Source organism: Hemiscyllium ocellatum, chromosome 11 (genome assembly GCF_020745735.1).
Source record: "Hemiscyllium ocellatum isolate sHemOce1 chromosome 11, sHemOce1.pat.X.cur, whole genome shotgun sequence".
Lineage (NCBI taxonomy): Eukaryota > Metazoa > Chordata > Chondrichthyes > Orectolobiformes > Hemiscylliidae > Hemiscyllium > Hemiscyllium ocellatum.
The window spans coordinates 22,720,585-22,741,302 of NC_083411.1; the positions used below are offsets into that span (position 1 = coordinate 22,720,585).

Sequence of the window (20,718 nt, forward strand, 5' to 3'; positions counted from 1 at the left end):
TTCCTGGAAAATAGCTACTTCAGATACTGGATTGCCTCATCACATTGATACTTCACCTTGTCTGTGGGAATACAGAAGAATGGTGTGTATTTTTGTGGAAGGTCACTTCACACAGTTCCTATCCCAGGATGAAAAAGAAGGATCTAATTATCAATGAGCAAGAAGATTAAATTACATAGATCATACTGAACATGTTTCAGTTTCCCAGCTGCCTTCTCCCTAGGACATTTCTGATTTTGGAGATAAAGCAAAACGTTTCAACAGCAACTGGTTTTATAACCCTGCTGATTTTTATTTCCATTTGGATGTTATTTGAATGCTATTTTTCAGATGTCTATTACATTGTCAGCATATTTAATTACCTGACTGGATGGGATCCTTTCCCCAGTGAACAGCTGAGCTCCACTCACTCCACAGCTCAGTACTTGCACAATACTGGTTAATCTTACTTCGAACTTGAAAGGTGTAGAATTTCGTTGGATCTACACTTGACAAAACATATTTTGTTTGCGCAGTGATGACTTGTACCTAGATGAACAAATCCAGAAAAAGTAGCATTGTAATCAGAACTGAAGAAAATATTAAAATCTCATTTCATAGGTAAACAATGTGTCTCCAAGCTCCATGCTATTTACATTGATTGATAAGGAACTCATTCCAGATCGCCATTTTCTCACATTCTCGTGAACCTGCTGTTTATAGTACAAGGAGGAGGGGACAATCCAAGATCTCCTGAGTTGAAACATCATGGACAAATAAGAAAACAACAATTCAAAACTCAATTTCAATCAGATTTTTCTTTCGATGTCCATGTTTTACTGAGACCGAATGTGCAAATGTATGCAGTGACCAACTAAATATTCATTAAGCTTAGGTATATGGTATTTATTATTTTATATTCACTCCTTGATGTCATACTCATTAAATGTTGCTTCGTTGACAAGATCAGCCATTCTCACATTACCTTACGAGTTCAGCTGTTTTCTTCATGTCTAGACCAAGGCTGTAATAAATTGAGGAGCCAAGTGGCTTGAATGCAACTTACAGGCAGTGTCAGTGAGCAGGCTATTGCTGTACAAGAAACATTAGTTAGCATTGTCAACAATTCCATCCATCACTTTGCTGATGATCAAGAGACGCTAGTGGCCAGTAATTACCCAGATTGAATATTTCCTGCTTTTTGTGAACAGAATGTACGTGGGTCATGTCTTACATTGTAATATTAGATCTGAATATAGGATGACAAAACATTTTGAAACAGGGATTCTTTATTCCACTGGAATCAGGTCATTACACAAATTAAGGGATTTAAGCAAGGTAAAAAGGAACAAAACTATTAGTTGCATCTGTTTAAGGAAATGCTTTCTCTGGTGGAATGATTTTCCTTTGAAGCCTCCTTCCCCCAAGAGGGTCTGTTTGACAGCTCCAGTGCCCTGCTTGGTTCCCTCCCTCACCATTGCCACCTGCTGCTGGAGGTTCCATTATAACTTCCCTGTTTGAGCCATGCCACCCCAATGAGTACATACTGCACATACAGATAATTTATGAAGCAGTTTGGTGACCAGCAGTTTCAATTGTAACATGTTGCTTGAATGCTTGTGTCTATGTTACTGGCAACAATTTCTTCCTGCATCACCGACCTGGACAATCTGTAAGGGTTCTGGTGATGTCCAGTATTTGCTCACAAGAGCCTACTCAAACTCTTCTTTGTATTGCTAATGGCTCTAGGTTCTATGGTAGATCACCCACATTGGGATCCAGGTTGGTCAATTCTCCAGGATCTGCAGCATTTGTTACTTCAGTTAAAGCCTCCTGAAAGGTCACTCCATTCCATTTTTGAGGGACAGAGTAGGCCTCCCCACACTGAATGTACCCTCTTAATTCACAACACACAGGTCTGTCCAGGAGTCCTCATCACTATCTCCCTCCAGTTCACTCAAAACGACATTTGAGGTTCCACAATAAATTTGTTGTCAAATCATTCACCAGACGTCTGACCCCAAGTAACTCCCTTCTCTCTGTGAATCATTTTCTGAGACTGTCCCAACTATCAGTTCAACAACATTGATGTGGCTACCTGTGTCAAGCCATTTGGTGACTCCTTAGAGTTTAGCATCCCAGATATCTATATCTTTTTCCAAGCCCTGATATTGCAACTTCAGAAGAATAACCTTGTGCTGACGATGCGTTCTGTTAGCCTTTCAATTGGCCAATGCTTCTCTTCTCTGTGCTTCTCTTTCAGTTATCTCAAATAGATGTTAGATGTTATCTCAGATGCCAGGCTTAGTCTTATGTGATGCTCAGCTACCCACTCATTGATCTGGCCAACCCCATTAGAAGGCATGGGGAGACCAAGGAGATAGTCCATAGTCAGGACGTAGCCATGCCTGAAGAAGAGATAATGTGGAGAATAGCCTGTGGAGGAATGAGGGGTGCTATTATAAGCCAAAACCATCTCCAAAAAGCTCACAGACCACATTTTACATGGTTTACTCTCATGAGGCCAGGTTCACAGATGGTCATACAGAATTTATCTGAATCATCCATTACCCTCAGGATGATATTGAGTGGTGCAGTTCCTGGCAATGCCATGGACCTTGCAAAGCTCTTGCTCTCACTGTGAATCTGACATAGAACACTGAAACAGACAAGCCTTCAGGTACTAACATGCTGGATAAATTGAAGTATTTTGGTTAAGGGTGGGAATAGCCTGCATGAACTTGGTGACGACATCCAAGAGTATAACAACAAGCTCGATTCCATTACTGCTGAGGAGAAGGACTACAAAATCTACTGCAATACCTCTAAAGGTCTATTGGTTACCAAGGATCCTAGGTTGGGGTGAAGTTGCTTCCTGACTTTGGCCAAAGCTCAGCTCTCACGTTACAACTGTAGTCATCAATGTCGGGTATTCTGGACCAAAAATGCCACAGACTGGTCAGGGCAGTCGTCTTTTCTGTCACTTAGTGTCTTGATTGATTATGAACTAATACCAACACTTGAGGCTGTCAGGAAGGATGAGTTGCTTCAACATTCTCTCCTTACCATGAATCAGCTGATAGAGGACTCCATCCTCCTGCCGATCCTCTTCCAGCACCTCAACAGTTTCTGTGCCTATTTGGACACCCTCGTCATTGACTCTGGGTTGCTGGGTGTTAGGCCTTCTGGCAATGGTGCAGTCTGCTTCTGTTTGTGTTAATCAGCTGAAGCTTTCTGAGTTAGATGGCAAGGGTGAAGCCACACTAGGTTCGACCTATCCAGACTTGGTTTAAATCTCATTCATAGTTGTATCCATGACACGCAACTGAATTTTAGTCAGAATGTCATAGGCAATTAGGGTTGGAATGCTGCCTTTGACTTGGGCCAAAGACCCACTCAGCTGTTCAGGGTGTGGGGTCCCTCCCATGGTCAGTCTTCTGACTAAAGCCGTCAACATTGCATTAGTTTTGACTGAACTAGACTAAATCTGGCATCAAAATGGAGCAATATCAGGAATCCATTGACTTTCTACTGATTAAACTTCAGTAGACGTTTGAAAATAACTAAGCGGGTTGCATTAAAGACTTCTAACCCTGCACAAAACATCTCTTTATTTCTGGGGAATCAATGGTTTAAGTTTCATACAGGAGCAACTCTACACATTCTACTTGTTCAGCTTGAGACTCTGATTGACGTAAGTGATAGATCCTCACTTTTCTGTTTCTCCTCCTTTTGAGGACTGTAGGAGATGCTTATCAACATGATGATTTGCTGAGGACATCTTGGCCCAAAATTCTCTGCAGGTAGTCTTCAGGCATGCCCCTGTAAAGGGGTAGATGGTGAGGAATCTTTACTGGACAGATTCTTTGTTGGAGGTAAACATCTTAGTCACCGAAACTGGTAGCCTGATGGATATCTTACCCTATTCTCCCACAATGACAAGGGCTGCTCCCAAAATTACACCAGGTGGGAGTGTGTAGCATGTGAAACATGGTACTCTAGTAATGCCAAATATCAGTCAGTTAGACACGGTGTGGCATGACCAGAGATGGTGTGGGCAGGTAAAGGAACAGCCGAATTCATTGCTGCTTGAACAATTCTAGGTCCCTGTGGGAGAAAATCCACTTCCCTGTCCACCCACATCATGGACACAAAGAACATCAGGAACCATGTCTGCCTAAGCCACAACAGAAACTACCCAGAATGCCTCAGCCTTGACCAAACAGGTGAACTAAGACACTAGGCAGCAAACAGGAGATGACTCAAGCCACTTCCAGATTGAGGAATACACTTCCCGAAACAGCGTGACAATAGACTTCCTCGCCTTCAGTAAGCACAACCACTCCCAAAGCCCTAAGGGCAGCCTCACTCCTCACACATACTGGAACTCCATAAAGGATGCACAGACTGAAAGGCACCAAGATACCTCGCTTACGGACTCACCACAATGGAAACCCATTGATGCCAGGATGAGAAATATTAGCACCTACTCTCACTGAGGATTGGAATCTCCTAACTCAATCACTGATTGATTGTTGCTACCGGATGGCTGATTGTCCTCCCATTGATTGAGTTTTACTCTTGATTGTACTGTAATTCACACCACATGACTGTTTCCCTATAAAACTGTGTGTGTCCACTCCTCGAGGAAGAGAATCCTTGGTCTACCTGTACAGACTGTCAGTTCTGTGTCAGCCTCGTCAATTTCTCTTCCAGCGATATTGCTTGTAATAAACAGCTTGTCAATTTCACCTGATCTGCGCTTGTGTCATCTCTATTCAGTTGAGTAATTTCTTCCCATATGAGTTGATACACTTTAAGTATATCAAAATCCCTCAAGCCCCATCTGCCAACTTTGCAACAGTCCTCATAGCAGTCACAATAAATGCTTTATAGATCACCTAGATTTCTCCAAATACCCGAACACCATGATTATTCTCAAGTTCCTTACTTCCACTAGATTATTGATTGGATCATGAACGATCAGAAACTCTAGGCTATGAAAAGTATTATTGAGGACAGTTAGGGAGAGATAAATGAGGCTGCATGATTTTCACTGCTGCCTCACAGCACTACGGACCCAGATTTGATTCCAGCCTTAGGAGACTGTCTGTGTCGAATTTGTACATTTGGGTTTCCTCCAGGTGCTTTGGTTTCCTTCCACAGTCCAAAGATGTGCAGGTTAGGTGTATTGGCCATGCTAAATTGCCCATAGTGTCCAGGAATATGCAGGCTAGTTGGATTAGCCATGGAAAATGCAGGGTTACAGGTATAGGGTAGATGAGTGAGATGCTCTTTGGAGGTCAGTATGGACTCAAAGGGAGAAAGTGCCTGGTTCCACACTGTAAAGATTCTATGATGATAGCGTACATCCAGTCACTACAAAAGTGAGACTTAGATGAGGGAAGAGATGTCAACCAGCTCACACCCCATATCAATTTGCTCACAGAAAAGCTAATAAGTTACAGTAAATATCCTTGGTTTTGCGTCAATTAGCCATGTCAAATCTACATTGACAAATTTTATACTCACTATAGGGCAAGTCCCTGTCACTCTACATAAGATTGTGCCCTTCAAGAAGAATTCTCACTCCTGCCTGGCTCTTGCTGAGAGGTCCAAAACATTTAAAGTCCAGTGAGAAGGGAAAGCCATTGCAAAGGATGTGCCTGATGACTATGGTGGCCACGGATAATGAGGGCAGTCTCGAATGAACCTTGACATAATTCAAACATCTCTTTAATGGGATCAACAATGAAGCTTGCCATGGAGATCAGACAACAAGGATTGGATTTGCATTTGCTGTGCAGTAATCTGTTCTGCCTGCTTCTTCAACCTGTGGTCTACATCCCCATCCATGCTGACAGTCACCTGCCTGATGGTAGTCTCTTTTGTGGTCTTACAAGTTCGATATTTCTCCATGTTCCAGATGATGTGATCCCACACACCACTGAAACAAAATTGAGGTTTATCACAATTAAGTCTCCTCAACTCCATTTGGACGTAACTATCTTTCACCGCTTCACTAAGTGTTCTTCCCTGGGCAATTTGAAGGAGGAATCCAGCTGAACAACACAATCAAGCAACTTCAGCAGCTCCAGGGATACAGATACCATGTCCTCCTCTTCAACATGCATTTGCCTATAAAATGTTTGTTCTAGCTGGGTCAGACTACTGCAGTTCCCATAAACTGCTGTCAGTACCTCAAAGATTCAACCGCACACTTCTTTGAGCATAAGTAGCCCATCCCATTATTTTCCATTGGACTTTTCCACAGGAGGCTCAATTGTGAGCACCACTTACTGACTGCCATTATCAGGTGTACACCTTCAATCCAGTCTCCAATCGCCAGGCCACCACATGTTTCCAAATATTCCCCAACTTTGTCCAGCTTCCTTTCATTGGCAAGTAGAAAATCCAACTAGCAGGGTCACTTTCATCCTCTGTAATCTCAAGGCAAAACATAAAGAGAGCCTCTGCTGTGTTTGGACTAATGCTTCAATTTCTATCACCAATGCCTGAATCTACATTAATGATGGAGTAATTCTAGCCTCTCTCATAGACATTGTCAGTCTCAACCCTCCAACCACAAATTCCATCTCAGCCCAGTGCCTTTCAATATCATCTAGCATCTCTTGATGCCTATGCTATGCAATCCTGCCAACTACACCGGAAGTATAAGATGAAATTTGAATACACGGATGTCCCAATGACTATGAAGACGGGCATATTTATTCCTCCAGCATCAGGTTATTACAGAATTGAAAAGAAACTCAGGATAGGTAAAGAGGAATTATGGAATTAAGCTTGTGGTTTCATCTGGCTGCCTTTCCCCAAAAGCACCCTTGTCCACAGAGAATCCTGTTCAATTGCTCTGCCTGTCTTACTCAGTGCCCTCCCTCATTACTGCCACATGCGACTGGAGATGTCATTACAACATAGTTTGGCTAATGCCATTGTGGTAGCAGAACTGGAATAGCTTCACTAGGGTACAACTAATTCTTCAGAATATGCCTACAATACTATTGCTCGGATGCTGTCTGGGTCCGTAGATTTCGCAATATCCAGTGCTTTCAGCCATTTCTTAATATTGCGTTGACTGAACTAAATTGGCCGAAGACAGACATCTGTGATGGTCAGACCTGCTGAGGCTGATGTGGATCAAAATTGCTGACTAAAGCACACTACAAATGTTTCAGCTTTGTGCACTGATCTGCTGGTCTTTCCTATTATTGAGAAGGGTAAAATTGGTGGAGATTCCTCATCCTCATACCTGCCAGACTTTATCCTTATTACTGCGGTGCCTGATTTCATACATTCGACACTCCAGTAACTTGGCTGGTGTTTCCCAGCTCAAAAGGAGCTCATTGTTTTCTGTCATATTCAGCGTCACGTTTGTAGGAGGGTAGAGTTTCACTGAAAGACATGAATTGAGTTTTTGCTGTTATTGAAGTAGGTTATTTCAAGAACTTTCGGAGAATGATTATTTCAGAAAAGTAAGCGGTAGGACAATCTCGCATCCCCTTACTTCTTGTGCCCCTCAAGCATTTACCCTTGTGTCCATCCTATGTCTTATCTACTCATTCTCCCTGAATTACTGAAAAAGGAAAGAATCTTCCCAGACCCTGGGCTATAGTGAGAAACTTTGGAAAAGTGTGCACAATGCCAAAGCATGGGCTCTCACCATGTTGACACCAAGAAGTCTCATTTTCCAATCAGTTCCTGGAGTTTGAGACAAGATTCTGCACTTCAGTGCTGCAGCAAGGAAACTTTTCCTCCGGATAAGCAAAGCACAATGTTGGCACAGCCTGAGGATGTCCCAGGACTCTGTCACAGAACTGTGCCAGCTGCTGGAGGGGAATCTGAAGGGGTGGACCATCCAATCCTGGTAGCAGTCAAGGTGACCACTGTATTGATCTTTTATGTAAGTGAGTTTTGAGAAGATTTGTAGCTCAGGTTGAGATTCTGGATGTAGGTTTGCTCGCTGAGCTAGAAGGTTCATTTTCAGATGTTTCATCACCATACTCGGTAATATCTCCAGTGAGCCTCCGGACAAGACTTTGGCTTACCGAAGATATTACCTAGTATGGTGACGAGACATCTGAAAATAAACCTTCCAGCTCAGCAAGCAAACCTGATCTTTTATGTGACTGGTTCATTCCAAGGAGCTACAGGGGACCGTGTCATGTACAGGAGTTTGGAGCCCATGTTGTGGCTGTACAGGGCATTGATGAGGCCACTGTTGGAATATTGCATGCAATTCTGGTCTCCTTCCTATCGGAAAGATATTGTGAAACTTGAAAGGTTCAGAAAAGCTTTACAAGGATCTTGCCAGGTTTGAAGGATTTGAGCTATAGGGATAGGTTGAATAGGCTGGGGCTGTTTTCCCTGGAACATCTAAGGCTGAGCGTGACCTTATAGATGTTTATAAAATCATGAGGGGCATGGATAGGATAAATTAACAAAGTCTTTTCCCTGAGAATGGGGAAGTCCAGAATAGAGGGCATAGGTTTAGTGTGAGAGGGGAAAGATATAAAAGAGACCTAAGGGGCAATGTTTTCATGCAGAGGGTGGTACGTGTATGGAATGAGCTGCCAGAGGACGTGGTGGAGGCTAATTCAACTGCAACATTTAAAAGATATCTGAATGGGTATATGAATAGGAAGGGTTTGGAGGGATACGGGCCGGTTACTGGCAGGTGGGACTAGATTGGGTTGAGATATCTGGTTGGCATGGACAAGTTGGATGGAAGGGTCTGTTTCAGTGCTATACAACTCTATGTATATTTTGTGTATTTGATAATGTGCTTTCAAAACGAAGCGGTCTGAAATGAGGAGGTAGTGTTCTAAAACCAGGGGGCAGGAGGATGAAGCATTTGAGCAGGAGGAACATCACCTTCAGCATGATAGAGTGCAGCTGTGGCAAGCGCAACTAGCCAGACAGAACCTAACTGACATCTAATTCTAATTAATAACAACTGGATGCAGTGATATAAACAGGGAATAAATGTAGGCCACACAGCTCTTTAAACCTGCTCTACTGTTCAACAAGATCATGGCTGGTGTGATCTTAAAACTCAACTCTACATTTCTATATATCCCCCGATGACTTATCATCCGCTTGGTCATCAAGCATCTATCTACCTTTGCCTTAAAATTATTTGAAGATTCCGCACCTTTTGTCTTTTGAAGAAGGAAATTCCGAAGACGCACAACCCTCTGAAGGAAAAGTATTCCATCATCTCTGTTTTAGATGGGCAGCCACGTAATTTTAAACTATGACGCTTAATTCTAGATTCTCTCACAAGAGGTAACATCCTTTCGGCATTCCCATGGTCTTATGTGCTTCAATTAAGACATTGCTGATTCTTCTAATCTACAGAGGATGCTGGTCTGGCCTCTCGAGCCTTTCCTCATAAGGCAATTCACTGGCTACATAATTGTTGGTGCTCTGGTTGTTTGATCGTTGTTTACTTTTGGTGATTGCAAATAAAAATTAATGTTCTGAGGTGACTTAAGGACTTGTTGCTTGTACTGGTCCACATTGAACAATTATAAGATGCTGGTCTACAGAGGACTTTAGGGAAGGAGTCATGGTGAGAGGAAATGTGGCTAAGAACAGTTAAGCTGTGGGGCCTTGTGCTTAAGAAGCAATTGGGGTAGGAACGTGCAAATAAGTGTCAGCAGTGCCATCTATGTGCCACAAGAGGCGTTATTTGTAGCTGCTGTACCATTACGTTGATGGTGAGACACCATTCCGGAATGCCAATGCTTAACCAGACGCACATTGGGGGTCAAAGATAATGCCATGCCAGGAATAATCTGACCCTGGTGAGTTCTTCTACCTATGGTGTGTGTGAGAATTATACTATCATAGGTTAAGAATGGTGCCATTGGGTCATGGTATTCAAATAAGGAGACATGTCCAGGCGGTTGTACAAAAGAAACTCGCTAATTTTGTGAGTGAATTCCTCCTCAAAACTTGATAAAACTGACACTTAGCAAAGAAATTGTAAGATTCAGTCCTAGTTTATCTACCTTGGTTCTGTAGCTGGAATGTTTTAGTCAGGCTTCCTGAGTCACTGGATCCATTTCTATATAGATAAAAGTTTTCAAATTCGATAATTTTGTCTTTTGAGAAATAACAACCAACATTATAGCCATTTTCTTGGATATAGTTCCTACATTCCTCCGGTGACGTTGAGGTATACCTGTATGGGATAAGAAATGGTTATTATTTCATTTCTAGTTTATAATATGTAAATTCCAGTGCAAATCATTACATACAAAAGAATTCTTTAAACAAAGAGATTTATTTATAACTTTCTCAATAAATTATTTATTGCCTTTGAAAGTGTAGACAGTGTTTTAATGAAGGAAATACAGCAGCCAGTAACACATAGCAGACTCTCAGAAACCAAATAATCAATTTTTTATTATTTGTTTCACGGGTTGAGGGATAAATATTGGCCAGGAGATCTTGCTACTTCCTCAATGCAGTGTCAGGAATCTTTTACACCAACCTCACACAGCAGATGTCCCATTTATGTGATAAATCCTTTGTGATTCTTCTTCAACCTTAAGTTTTATTGCAGTGATATGTATTTGTGTATGGAGTCTCAGATGAGGCAACTTCAGTTTACAAAATACATGCTTGAAGTGACTGCAATGGCAATCCATACTTTATCATCTTTAAATTTAATAATAAGTTCTTCAATTTTCAACCTAGTTCAGCTGATGACTCCCATGCTATTTACCTCAACTATATCATGCAGGAGCAAGTTCTACATTATGGTCACTCTTTGGATAAAGAAATTTCTCTTGAACTATTTATTTGCTTTGTTTTCTTCATTCATGGGATGTGATTACCACTAGCTGGGCCACAGTTAAAGCCTGTCCTTGATTACGATAAGGTGGTACCGGTGTTGGACTGGTTTGGGAAAAGTTAAAGATCACACAACACCAGGTTATAGTCCAACAGGTTTATTTAGAAGTACAAGCTATTGGAGCACTGCTCCTTTGTCAGGTAGCTACCTAACAAAGGGGCAATGCTCCAAAAGCTGGTATTTTCAAATAAACCTGTTGGACTATAACCTGGTGTTGTGTGATTTTTAACTTTGTTCTTAATTAGCCAGGGGACAGATAAGAGCCAATCACATCGCTGTTGGATCTTGTTGAAAACAAAGGCCTCCCTGCACTCCCCTTCACTGTTTGATCACACAGCATTGCCCTTTTTGATGTGAAGGGCACTGCTTGTCACTGGCCACTCGGGTGTTTTCCTATTTTCCTGGTGGTAGAAATTTGGTGTCTCTCACTGTGTCTCACACCTGCACACACACACTATGGGTGCTGGGGAAAAAAATAAGCACTACCGCAGTTAGGCGGTAGTGTGGGGGATTAAAGGGAAAAAAAGGAAAAAAAAGAAAAAAAAGAAAAAAAATGATAACAAAGGCCAGACCAGATTATTATTAACATGCATTTGCTGTTTGAATACAGCCCCCAACCCTTGAGTACACTCCCGAAAGAATGGAAATGGTTTCACTGCATCAAGATTTTCATCTCTTTAAAACTCATTATCAGTTTATCTTTCAGTCTGTCATACTTTGAAAGAAAGCAGGCTCATACGACAATTGCAACGTGATCAAAGTAGTATAAGTTTTCACCAGACGAATACTTAACATGTTTATGTGATATTCCATCATCCTTCAATTTAATGAGGTTTTTCTTAAAATAATCAGTTCCACTTTTAACATTCAGAAAACATCATGGATACATTGAGACTGCTGTAATGTTCTAGACACACAGGAGATGTTTCTTCTTGTGGGGCAATCCAGAATGAAAGGTTATAGTTTTAGGGGAAGGGTTTTAAGAGAGATAAGGAGAAATTACTTCTCACAGAGGTTCACAAATCTGTAGCATTCACTACCCAGAGTTGAATAGATACCAGGACAATGAGTAAATTTAAGGAGAAGATAGATTTTAAATTAGTCATAGATTAAAGGGTTACAGGGAATGGGCAGGAGAGTGGAGTTGAGATGGTCCATCATTCTATTGAATGGCAGAGCAGGTTTGAGGGGCTAAATGCTTACTCCTGCTATTAGTTATATAACCTCTAGATTGCAACGTTGTGACATACTTCAAACTGGAGAAATCAATGATGCTGGTTGTGTTTATGATCAGATCTGCTGATGCCAATTTATTTTTTATTTGCTTTGCTGTATTTCATTTCCTGCATTTTATTTTCAGATGCGCTGATTATTCAGACCGCAAAAGTCATCAAGTGATCTGTTCATAAGGGTCCAGCATTGCTGCTGAATAAGTGACCACAAGATAGCATCACATGGCAGCTGAAGCTTTCCCACATTTCGTAAGTTTTTGGCTTTACTTTAGAATTTCACCAGAATGACACATATAGTATCAATTGATCTGTTCCATAAGGCTTAGGAGCAGCAATTAGGCCATTCGACTCATCACATCTGCTCCACCATTCAATCATGGCTGATAGCTTTCTCAACCCCATTTTCCCACTTTCTCCAGTGGCCCTTGTCCTCACCTCAGATATGTCATTTTGTTTCACCCTGTTCCCTTCTTCCTCTACTGGAGGACATTTCACACAAGTGTAATCGATATTAAAGTTGATACTAATGGATGAAAATTTCAAAAACAAAAATGATGTAGAATTTGCTAGCTTGTGATGTTCAGCTTTCTGATTTGTGTTAAATCAATGCATGCGAGAAACCAGCAGGTCACATGATCCTCAGGGCCTAAACAGAAGGAAGGTGAATGCTAAGATAGTCAAAGTTGCAGAGGTAGTGGGTATATTGGTTTTGTTCAATTAGGCAATAACATGGCAGATAGAATGTGATGTGACAAAGTGCAAACTTATTTATTTGCATAGAAAGAATGAAAAATTAAAGTTTTTTAAACAAGTTTAGAGACTAATAAATGGTTACTTCAGAAGGAAGTAGGGAGCCTCGTACATAAATCACAGAAAGTTAACAATCAGATCCAGCAAGCAATACTCAAAATAACTGGTACATTAACCTTGCCAGACGGGTGGGAGCAATGAACGAGAAAAGTCTTACTATTAGCGATATAGAGTTTTGATGAGACTGTGTACAGTTTGTTCTTATTACCTTAGGAAGAATATTCTGGCCTGAGAGGAGTGCAACAAACATTTAGTAAACTGATTTTTTTCAGCTGAATAATTGTCATTGAGTAGAATGGGCCAACATTTTCTAAAGTTTTGAAGGAAAAATAGTGATTTCAATAAAACATATATTTCTTAGGGGGCTTGACCAGAGTAGGCACAGAGGTTGCTTTCCTTTGTCTGGAAATAAGTGGTTGGCTATTTAAAATTGGAATGAGGAGAAATTGCTTCAAGGAGCATTGTCTTCCTTTGGAATTTGCCACCGATGACTGTTGTGGATTTTCAGTCCATGAGTAACATTCAAGACTGAGATGATTAGAATTTGGCACTTGTAGCAAAATCCAAGGGATGTAAATCAAGGGATGTAAATTTTATGTGTAAGTTCAGACTTGATCTGATTGTAATAAAACCAGAAAATGCCGGCAAACCTCAGTAAGTCTGGTTGTATCAGTGGAGAAAGAAGCAGAGTTAATGTTTTGAATTCAATGTAACTGCTTTAAAGAAGCCACAGCAGACTCACCCACAGTCACTGAATTTCTGCAAATTTTCTGTTTTTGTTCCAGATTTCCAAATTCTGCAGTATTTTGCTTTTGTGACAGTATTGAATGATGGAGCTGACTTGAAGGCTTACATGGATTACTGCTGCTCATATTTCTTATGTTTTATTTTGAATATGGATATTTTATTATTCATTATTATTATGCTTTCCTTCTTAAGAGAAATAACAACTTGATTATCAGGGCCTAACACTACCAGTCTGCACCCTGTCCTCTTTCTTTTCACATGAGATCAGTACACTGAACACTGAGCAGGAATTGTAGCCTGAGACAGTTACTCTCCCACACTGCTCAGTATCCCATTCGGCAGTATATTTGCTGGTCAAACTCCTGAAGAAACTTTCCAATATTGCAGATTAGTGAAGAGATTCATGAGGTGTGGGATGTACTTCTGAATCAATTTCTATCAGAACAAATCCATGAAACTCCATAAAACCTTTCACCCGATCAGCAGACTCACCAGTAAAACAGGGTATAGTTTGCTTCCCCATCAGTGTGGTTCCATCTGCACTCCATAAATTCCTCATTGTGGACAATGCAACTCACATCTACAAGTAAAGCACATCATACTCTTACAAAAGCAGAACTCGATGGATGCTGGAAATGTGAAATATTAACAAAAAATACTGTACCTATGCAACAGACCTGGCAGCATCTGTGAAGTGAAAAACAGTTAACGTTTCTGATGTTTAACACTTCATCAGAATCCGCAGGGAACTATCAAAAACGTAAGTATTCAGGACATATTCAGAGCGTTTTAACTTAGCACCAACCTCCTCCCCTTTCTCCTTAACCCATTTCATTGGATGACTTAAAAGGAAATAATACGCTCTTGAATGCTTCGCTTGAACATGCCTTCACTATACTTTTGGCAGTGAAACCCAGATCCTAACTATTCACTTCCTGAAAAATTTGTTCCTATCCTTATTTCTGCTTCCTATACAAAACTCTTCAAAAGCCATGTCCCTTGGTTCTAGATCACTTCTTGAGAAGGTTTCTCTGTATCATCTTGATGTAGACCCCTCATGACTTTGAAAACTTTAATCATGTCTCTTCCTAGCCATTTTCTCGCAAAGGAAAATAATCCGACCTTTCCCAGTAATTCCTGGAGCCATTCTCAGAAATATCTTTTTACACTACTTCCAAATCACATACGTTCATCCAATAGTGTGTGGAACCCAGCACTATGTGTAATATTCCAATTGAGATCTAAGCAGTGCCTGATACAAGTTCATCATAACCTCCCTGTTCTTGTATTCTGTCTGCCTATTAGTGAAGCCTAAAATATTGTATGTTTAATAACAGTTCTCTCTATGCAGCTGAAATCTTTCAATGAATTATGTACATATACTTTCAGGTCTCTACACTGCTGCATATCCTTTAGGATTGTACTCTTTCCCTTTATACAAAATACAAAGCATCATCTGTGGAGAGAGAAAGAGAATTGACATTTCAAATCCAGTATGACTTTTCTTCAAAACTAATTGCTACCACAGATGCTGCCAGACCTGCTGAATTTCTCCAGCACTTCATATTTTACTTTCAGATCTCCAGCATTGGCAGTATTTTGCTTTTGTTACCCTTTTACTTTTTACAAGTTCTTTGAACCAAAATGTACCACCTCACAATTTTTCACATCGAACTTCATTTGTCACCTATCCATCCATTCCACCCACATGTCAAAGTCCTTTTGAAGTTCAACACTGTGCTCCTAACAGTTTACAATTCTCCCAAATTTGTGTCCTCCACAAATTGAAATTATCCCCTGCACACACAATCTCAATTATTTATGTAAATCAGACGAGACAAGGCTCTGAACTCCAAACCTAGGGACCTCCACTATAAACATATTTCCAACCTGAAAAACGCCCATTAAATATTAATCTCAGCTACCTCGCCCTCATATCCATGTTGCTCCTGTCCTTTTGGTGGGCGGCACAGTGGCACAGTGGTTAGCACTGCTGCCTCACAGCACCTGAGACCCGGGTTCATTTCCCGACTCAGGCGACTGACTGTGTGGAGTTTGCACGTTCTCCCCGTGTCTGCGTGGGTTTCCTCCGGGTGCTCCAGTTTCCTCCCACAGTCCAAAGATGTGCAGGTCAGGTGAATTGGCCATGCTAAATTGCCCGTAGTGTTAGGTAAGGGTTAAATGTACGGGTATGGGTGGGTTGCGCTTCGGCGGGTATGTGTGGACTTGTTGGGCCGAAGGGCCTGTTTCCACACTGTAAGTAATCTAATCTTTTTATTTTCTGACTTATAACATTCCCAAGCCTGTTAAGTGGTACTGTGTTGAACGCCTTTTGGAAATGCACATCCACCACATCAACTGACATCCCCTCATTGACCCTGTCTGTTAGCTCTTCAAAATGTTAGATTAGATTTTCCCTGAGCAAATTTATGTTGACTCTTCTGGATCAACACCCATCTTTGCCATTTGACTGTTAACTCTGTCCTAAATCATTGCTACCCCACAACTAAAGTTAAATTGACTAAAATATAATTGCTGGATCTACTTTACAAATGTTTATGAATAAAGACATCATGTTTTCAATTCTCAAGCCCTTTGGCACAACACAAAATCCTGGGAATAGTGGAAGGACGTCTACAATTTCCATATTCCCTACTCTGGTTTGTATCCTAGCCCGCCTGGGTGCCTGATAAACATTAATTACTGAGAGCGTATCCAATTCCTCCTCCTTATAGAATTTGTACAGTGTGGAAACAGGCTATTTGGCCCAACAAATCCACACCAATCCTCTGAAAAGTAACCTAGCCAGACTCATTCCTTACCTTACATTTACCCTGACTAATGCACCTAACCTACACATGCCTGAACACTATGGACAATTTAGCATGACCAATTCACCTGACCTGCACATCTTTGGATGCAGGGAGGAAACCGGAACATCCGGAGGAAACCAATGCAGACACAAGGATAATGTGCAACCTCCACACAGATAGTCACCCGAGGTGGGAATCAAACCCACGTCACTGGTGCTGTGAGGCAGCAGCGCTAACCAGTGAGCCACCATACCACCAATCAATTTAAAACTTTTCCAGTGACTGTGTTCTGTCCTCAGTCACCATGGTCTGAGCTGCAACTGCCTCATGGGTAGAGACAGATGCAAAGTATTCATTTAACACCTCAGCTGTGATTTTTTTGCCTCTACTGTAAATCAAATCTTTGGTGACTGATTAGCCTTACTTCTGCTTTTACAATCCTTTTGCAATTAATGTGTTTAATGGAGATTTTGGGATTTCCCTTTATGTCAACTGCTGATTTGGTTTCATTATCTGTCTTTGATTCTCGTATTTAATTTTTCTCCACCCTTCGGAAACTTCTGTAATCAGCTTGGTTTTCAATTGTATTTGCTACTTGGCACTTGTAGTAAGCAGAGTCTTTCTTCTACAACTTAATTTCTATCTTCTTTGACATCCAGGGATTTTGTAAATTATTGTCCTACTTTTCCAATCTCCTCTCTTTCAAACTTCCATGGATTCTGGAATGATTCTTGCAGATTGGAAGTTTGCAAATATCACTGTACTGTTTAAGAAGGGACCAAGAGAGAAAGCAAGGGACTACAGAACTATCAGCCTCACATCAGTAGTAGGGAAAGTGTTGAAATCTATTGTCAAGGATGGAATAAATAGACACTTAGATGGTAATAATCTGATTGAGGACAGTCAGCATAGGTTTGCAGATAGGAAATCATGTTTGATAAGCTTGTTTTTGAAGAAGTTACTAACAAAATTAATAAAGGAGGATGTATGAACATAATGCATTTAGATTTTCAGAAGGCCTTTGATAAAGACCTTGACAGGAGGCTAGTTATAAAAGCTAAAGCACATTGTATACGAGGTAATGTGAATTAATGATGGACTAACAAACAGAAATCAGAGGTAAGTTATTATTGACATTGAAAAAGTGCAACAAAGGTCCACCAGACTAGTTCCTGGGATGGTGGGACTGTCCTACAAAGAGAGCTTGGACAGACTGGACCTGCAATGTTTAGAGTTTTGAAGAATGATGGGTAATTTCATTGAAACTTACAAACTATTCACAGGGATAGACAAGGTTAATGCAGGTAAGATGCTTCTTCAGTTTGGCAAGTCTAGATGCAGCTGACACAATTTCAAAATAAGGAAGATGCTGCTCAGATCTGAAATGAGATAACATTTTCTAACTCAGAGGCTTGTGAACGTTTGGAATTCTCTCCCACAGAGAGCTGTGGAAATCTACTCTCTGACTGTGTTTACAGTAGAGATTTATACCTTTCTGATTCTGGAAGGTATAAAGAATTATGGGGTTGGGGTTGGTAAAAGGTGTTGAAGTGTTCAGTGAGCCACGATCATATTGAAGTGAAGTGCAAGCCCAAAATGGCAGAATTGCCTATCCTTGATTCTATGCTCTCTGAAGGTAGCCCATTGTTTAGTTGCTGTTTTTCTTGACAAGCTGTGGTTGCTATATATTTAACCCAGCTCTATTCCTGCCCTATTGATGTCGACTCTTTGGTATGTGATAGTTCTTGCTATAAATTGACCAAAGCCATTTTGCACATGATCCCAAATCTTATGATACAATGATAACTGTCTCTTTAATGTTCCCCCATTGTCACCTGATTTACTTGGCCAACCTCATTCTCAAGAAACAGGCCTAGGAGTGAGTCTTTCTTGTTGGACTGGACACATTCTGCTTTGGGAAATTCTCCTGAACACAATCTCCTGCCACTCGCTTCCCCTGATATAATGAGCATCCCATGTTATATTTGGATAATTAAATCCCTTGATTAGAACTACTCTATGATGTCGACACCTCTTTGTAACTTCCTTTCACAATTGTTCCACTGCACCTTCTCACTACAGAATACACCAAACAATGTAGTTGCACCCTTTGCTCTAGCCAAGTCAATTCTCTTCTGGAATCCTCTGAAATATCCTTTTTCTTCAGTACAGGCAGTCCCCAGATTGTGAACAAGTACCATTCATGAGTCTGTTTGCAAGTCAATTTGTTTGCAAATTGGAACACAATGCATGTCAATATAAAATAACTGTCTGGAAGTACAGGAAAAATGTCAGACTTTTAAAATGATGCCCTTATATGGGATTGCATTCAGTAGTATGAGTATTTGTAAATCAGGTGTTTGTAAATCGAGATCCCTGCTGCAATACTGCCCATAATCAAAAAAATGTCACCCTTCTTTGTTTATTCCTTTTCTTATTTTTATGATTACCTTGTAACCAGGAATATTTAACTCACAGACCGGTAACTTACAAAAGAGAATGGAATTATATATTTGAAATGGAAATTTTCTGAATTGTTATAAGGGAAAGGGCAGGACTGGGAATAATTGGGGAGTGCTTTTCAAACAGCTATAATAATTATTGGTGGAATAAATTTCTGCTGTGCTGTATGATTCCATGAAAAAACACACAAGTTTACGTAAAATTCAACAAAGAACTGCGCATACTGGAAATCCAACACAAAATAAGAAATAGCTGGTAAAACTCAATGAGTCTTGCAGCATTTATAAGAGAAAGGAGAGTTAATGTTTCAAGACAGAACAGTTCTGAAAAAGGGTCACTAGACGTGAAACATTCTTTCTGTTTTCTTTCCACAGATGCTGCCAAACCTGCTGCTTTTCTCCAGCAATTTCTGTTTTTGTCACAAGCTTATGTATATTGACACCCACATTACACACACCTACACAGTCCATTGAGTCCACACCAATTCTCCAAAAAGCATCCCCACCCACCTACCTTATCCTTACAACCCTGCATTCCCATGGCCAACCCACCTAACCTGAACATCTTTGGACTGTGGGAGGAAACTGGAGCACCCAGCAGAAATGGGGAAAATGTGCAGACTCCACACAGACAAACACCCAAGGGTGAAATCGAACCTGGCACTGAAGCTAACCACTGAGCCACCATGCTCTGGTATCATTAGACTCCTGCCATTGTGGGACTTGAACATGGATCCCCAGAACATTGCCTGGGCTTTTGGATTATTGGTCTTGTGATAAGACCAATAGGCAATTGTCATTCCTAGATATTATTTAAGAAATTATAGCAAGGCACTTGAATAAATACAACTTGATCAAGCAGACTCAACATGGTCTCATGGATTGGAAATCATGTTTGGAGTCCTTTGTGTGTTAGATAAAGGGAAACCTGTGTTTGCACTGTATTTAAATTTCCAGAGGGCATTTGATAAGTTGTCACATCAATGTTATTGTGGAAAATAAAAGTTTATGGTGTAGAAGGTAGCACATTGGTATGGATGGAAGATGGCCAACAGGAAGTAGAAATTCAGCATAAATGGATCTTTGAATGATGTGCCACAAGAATTTGTTCTGGGACCTCAAGTCTTTGAAACTCTTGTCACTTGCTTAGATGAGGGGATTGGCGATTTGGTTGCCAAATTTGCTGACAACTCAAAGACATTTGGGAAAATAAGTTGTGAAGAGAAAATAAGGAAGCTACAAGACCTATATCAATGGATTAAATGAATGGGCAGAGAGTAGCAAAAGGAGTGCAATGTGGGAAAATGTGCAATTTTGGCAGCAGGAATGATAAAGAAGCATATTATTGAAATGGTGGGAGATTGCAGAGCTCTGAGATGCCGAGGGGTCTGGGTGCCTTCATTGCCCATAATGGATTTTCACAGGGTAGATGCAGAGAGAATATTTCCTCTTATGGGAGAATGAAATTTAGGGGTCTGTTTAAAAATCAGATGTTGCCCATTTAAAGCAGAGATGAGACAAAATGGTTTCTCTCAGAGGCTGATCAAGCTTTTGAACCCTCTTCCTAAAAAGATGGCCAAAGCACAGTCCTTGAATATTTTTAAGGCAAAAGTAGAATAACTTTTAATTCTCAAGGGGTGAAATGGTAAGGTATCAGGTAAGGTGGAAATGCAGGTTTAAAGATACAATCTGATCAGCCATATTCTTTTTATTTAATTCATTCACGGGATGAGGGCATCTTTAGCTAGGCCAGCGTCTGTTGCCCATCCCTAATTGCCAGAGGGCAGTGAAGA

The 20,718-nt window shown here is 40.7% G+C and overlaps 1 protein-coding gene across 4 annotated transcripts in view; it reads right to left on the reverse strand.

The window, feature by feature from the left end:
• Positions 1-20,718, reverse strand: part of LOC132820130 (cytokine receptor common subunit gamma-like) — a 59,954-nt gene that overhangs the window by 33,870 nt on the left and 5,366 nt on the right. For all 4 annotated transcript variants that reach the window (XM_060832066.1, XM_060832067.1, XM_060832069.1 and 1 more), the window contains exons 2-5: positions 14,143-14,230; positions 10,014-10,186; positions 7,250-7,392; positions 363-528 (exon numbers count right to left, since the gene is read on the reverse strand). In XM_060832066.1, the coding sequence (XP_060688049.1) occupies positions 363-528; positions 7,250-7,392; positions 10,014-10,186; positions 14,143-14,230 (570 nt within the window). The remainder of the gene's footprint in view (positions 1-362; positions 529-7,249; positions 7,393-10,013; positions 10,187-14,142; positions 14,231-20,718) is intronic.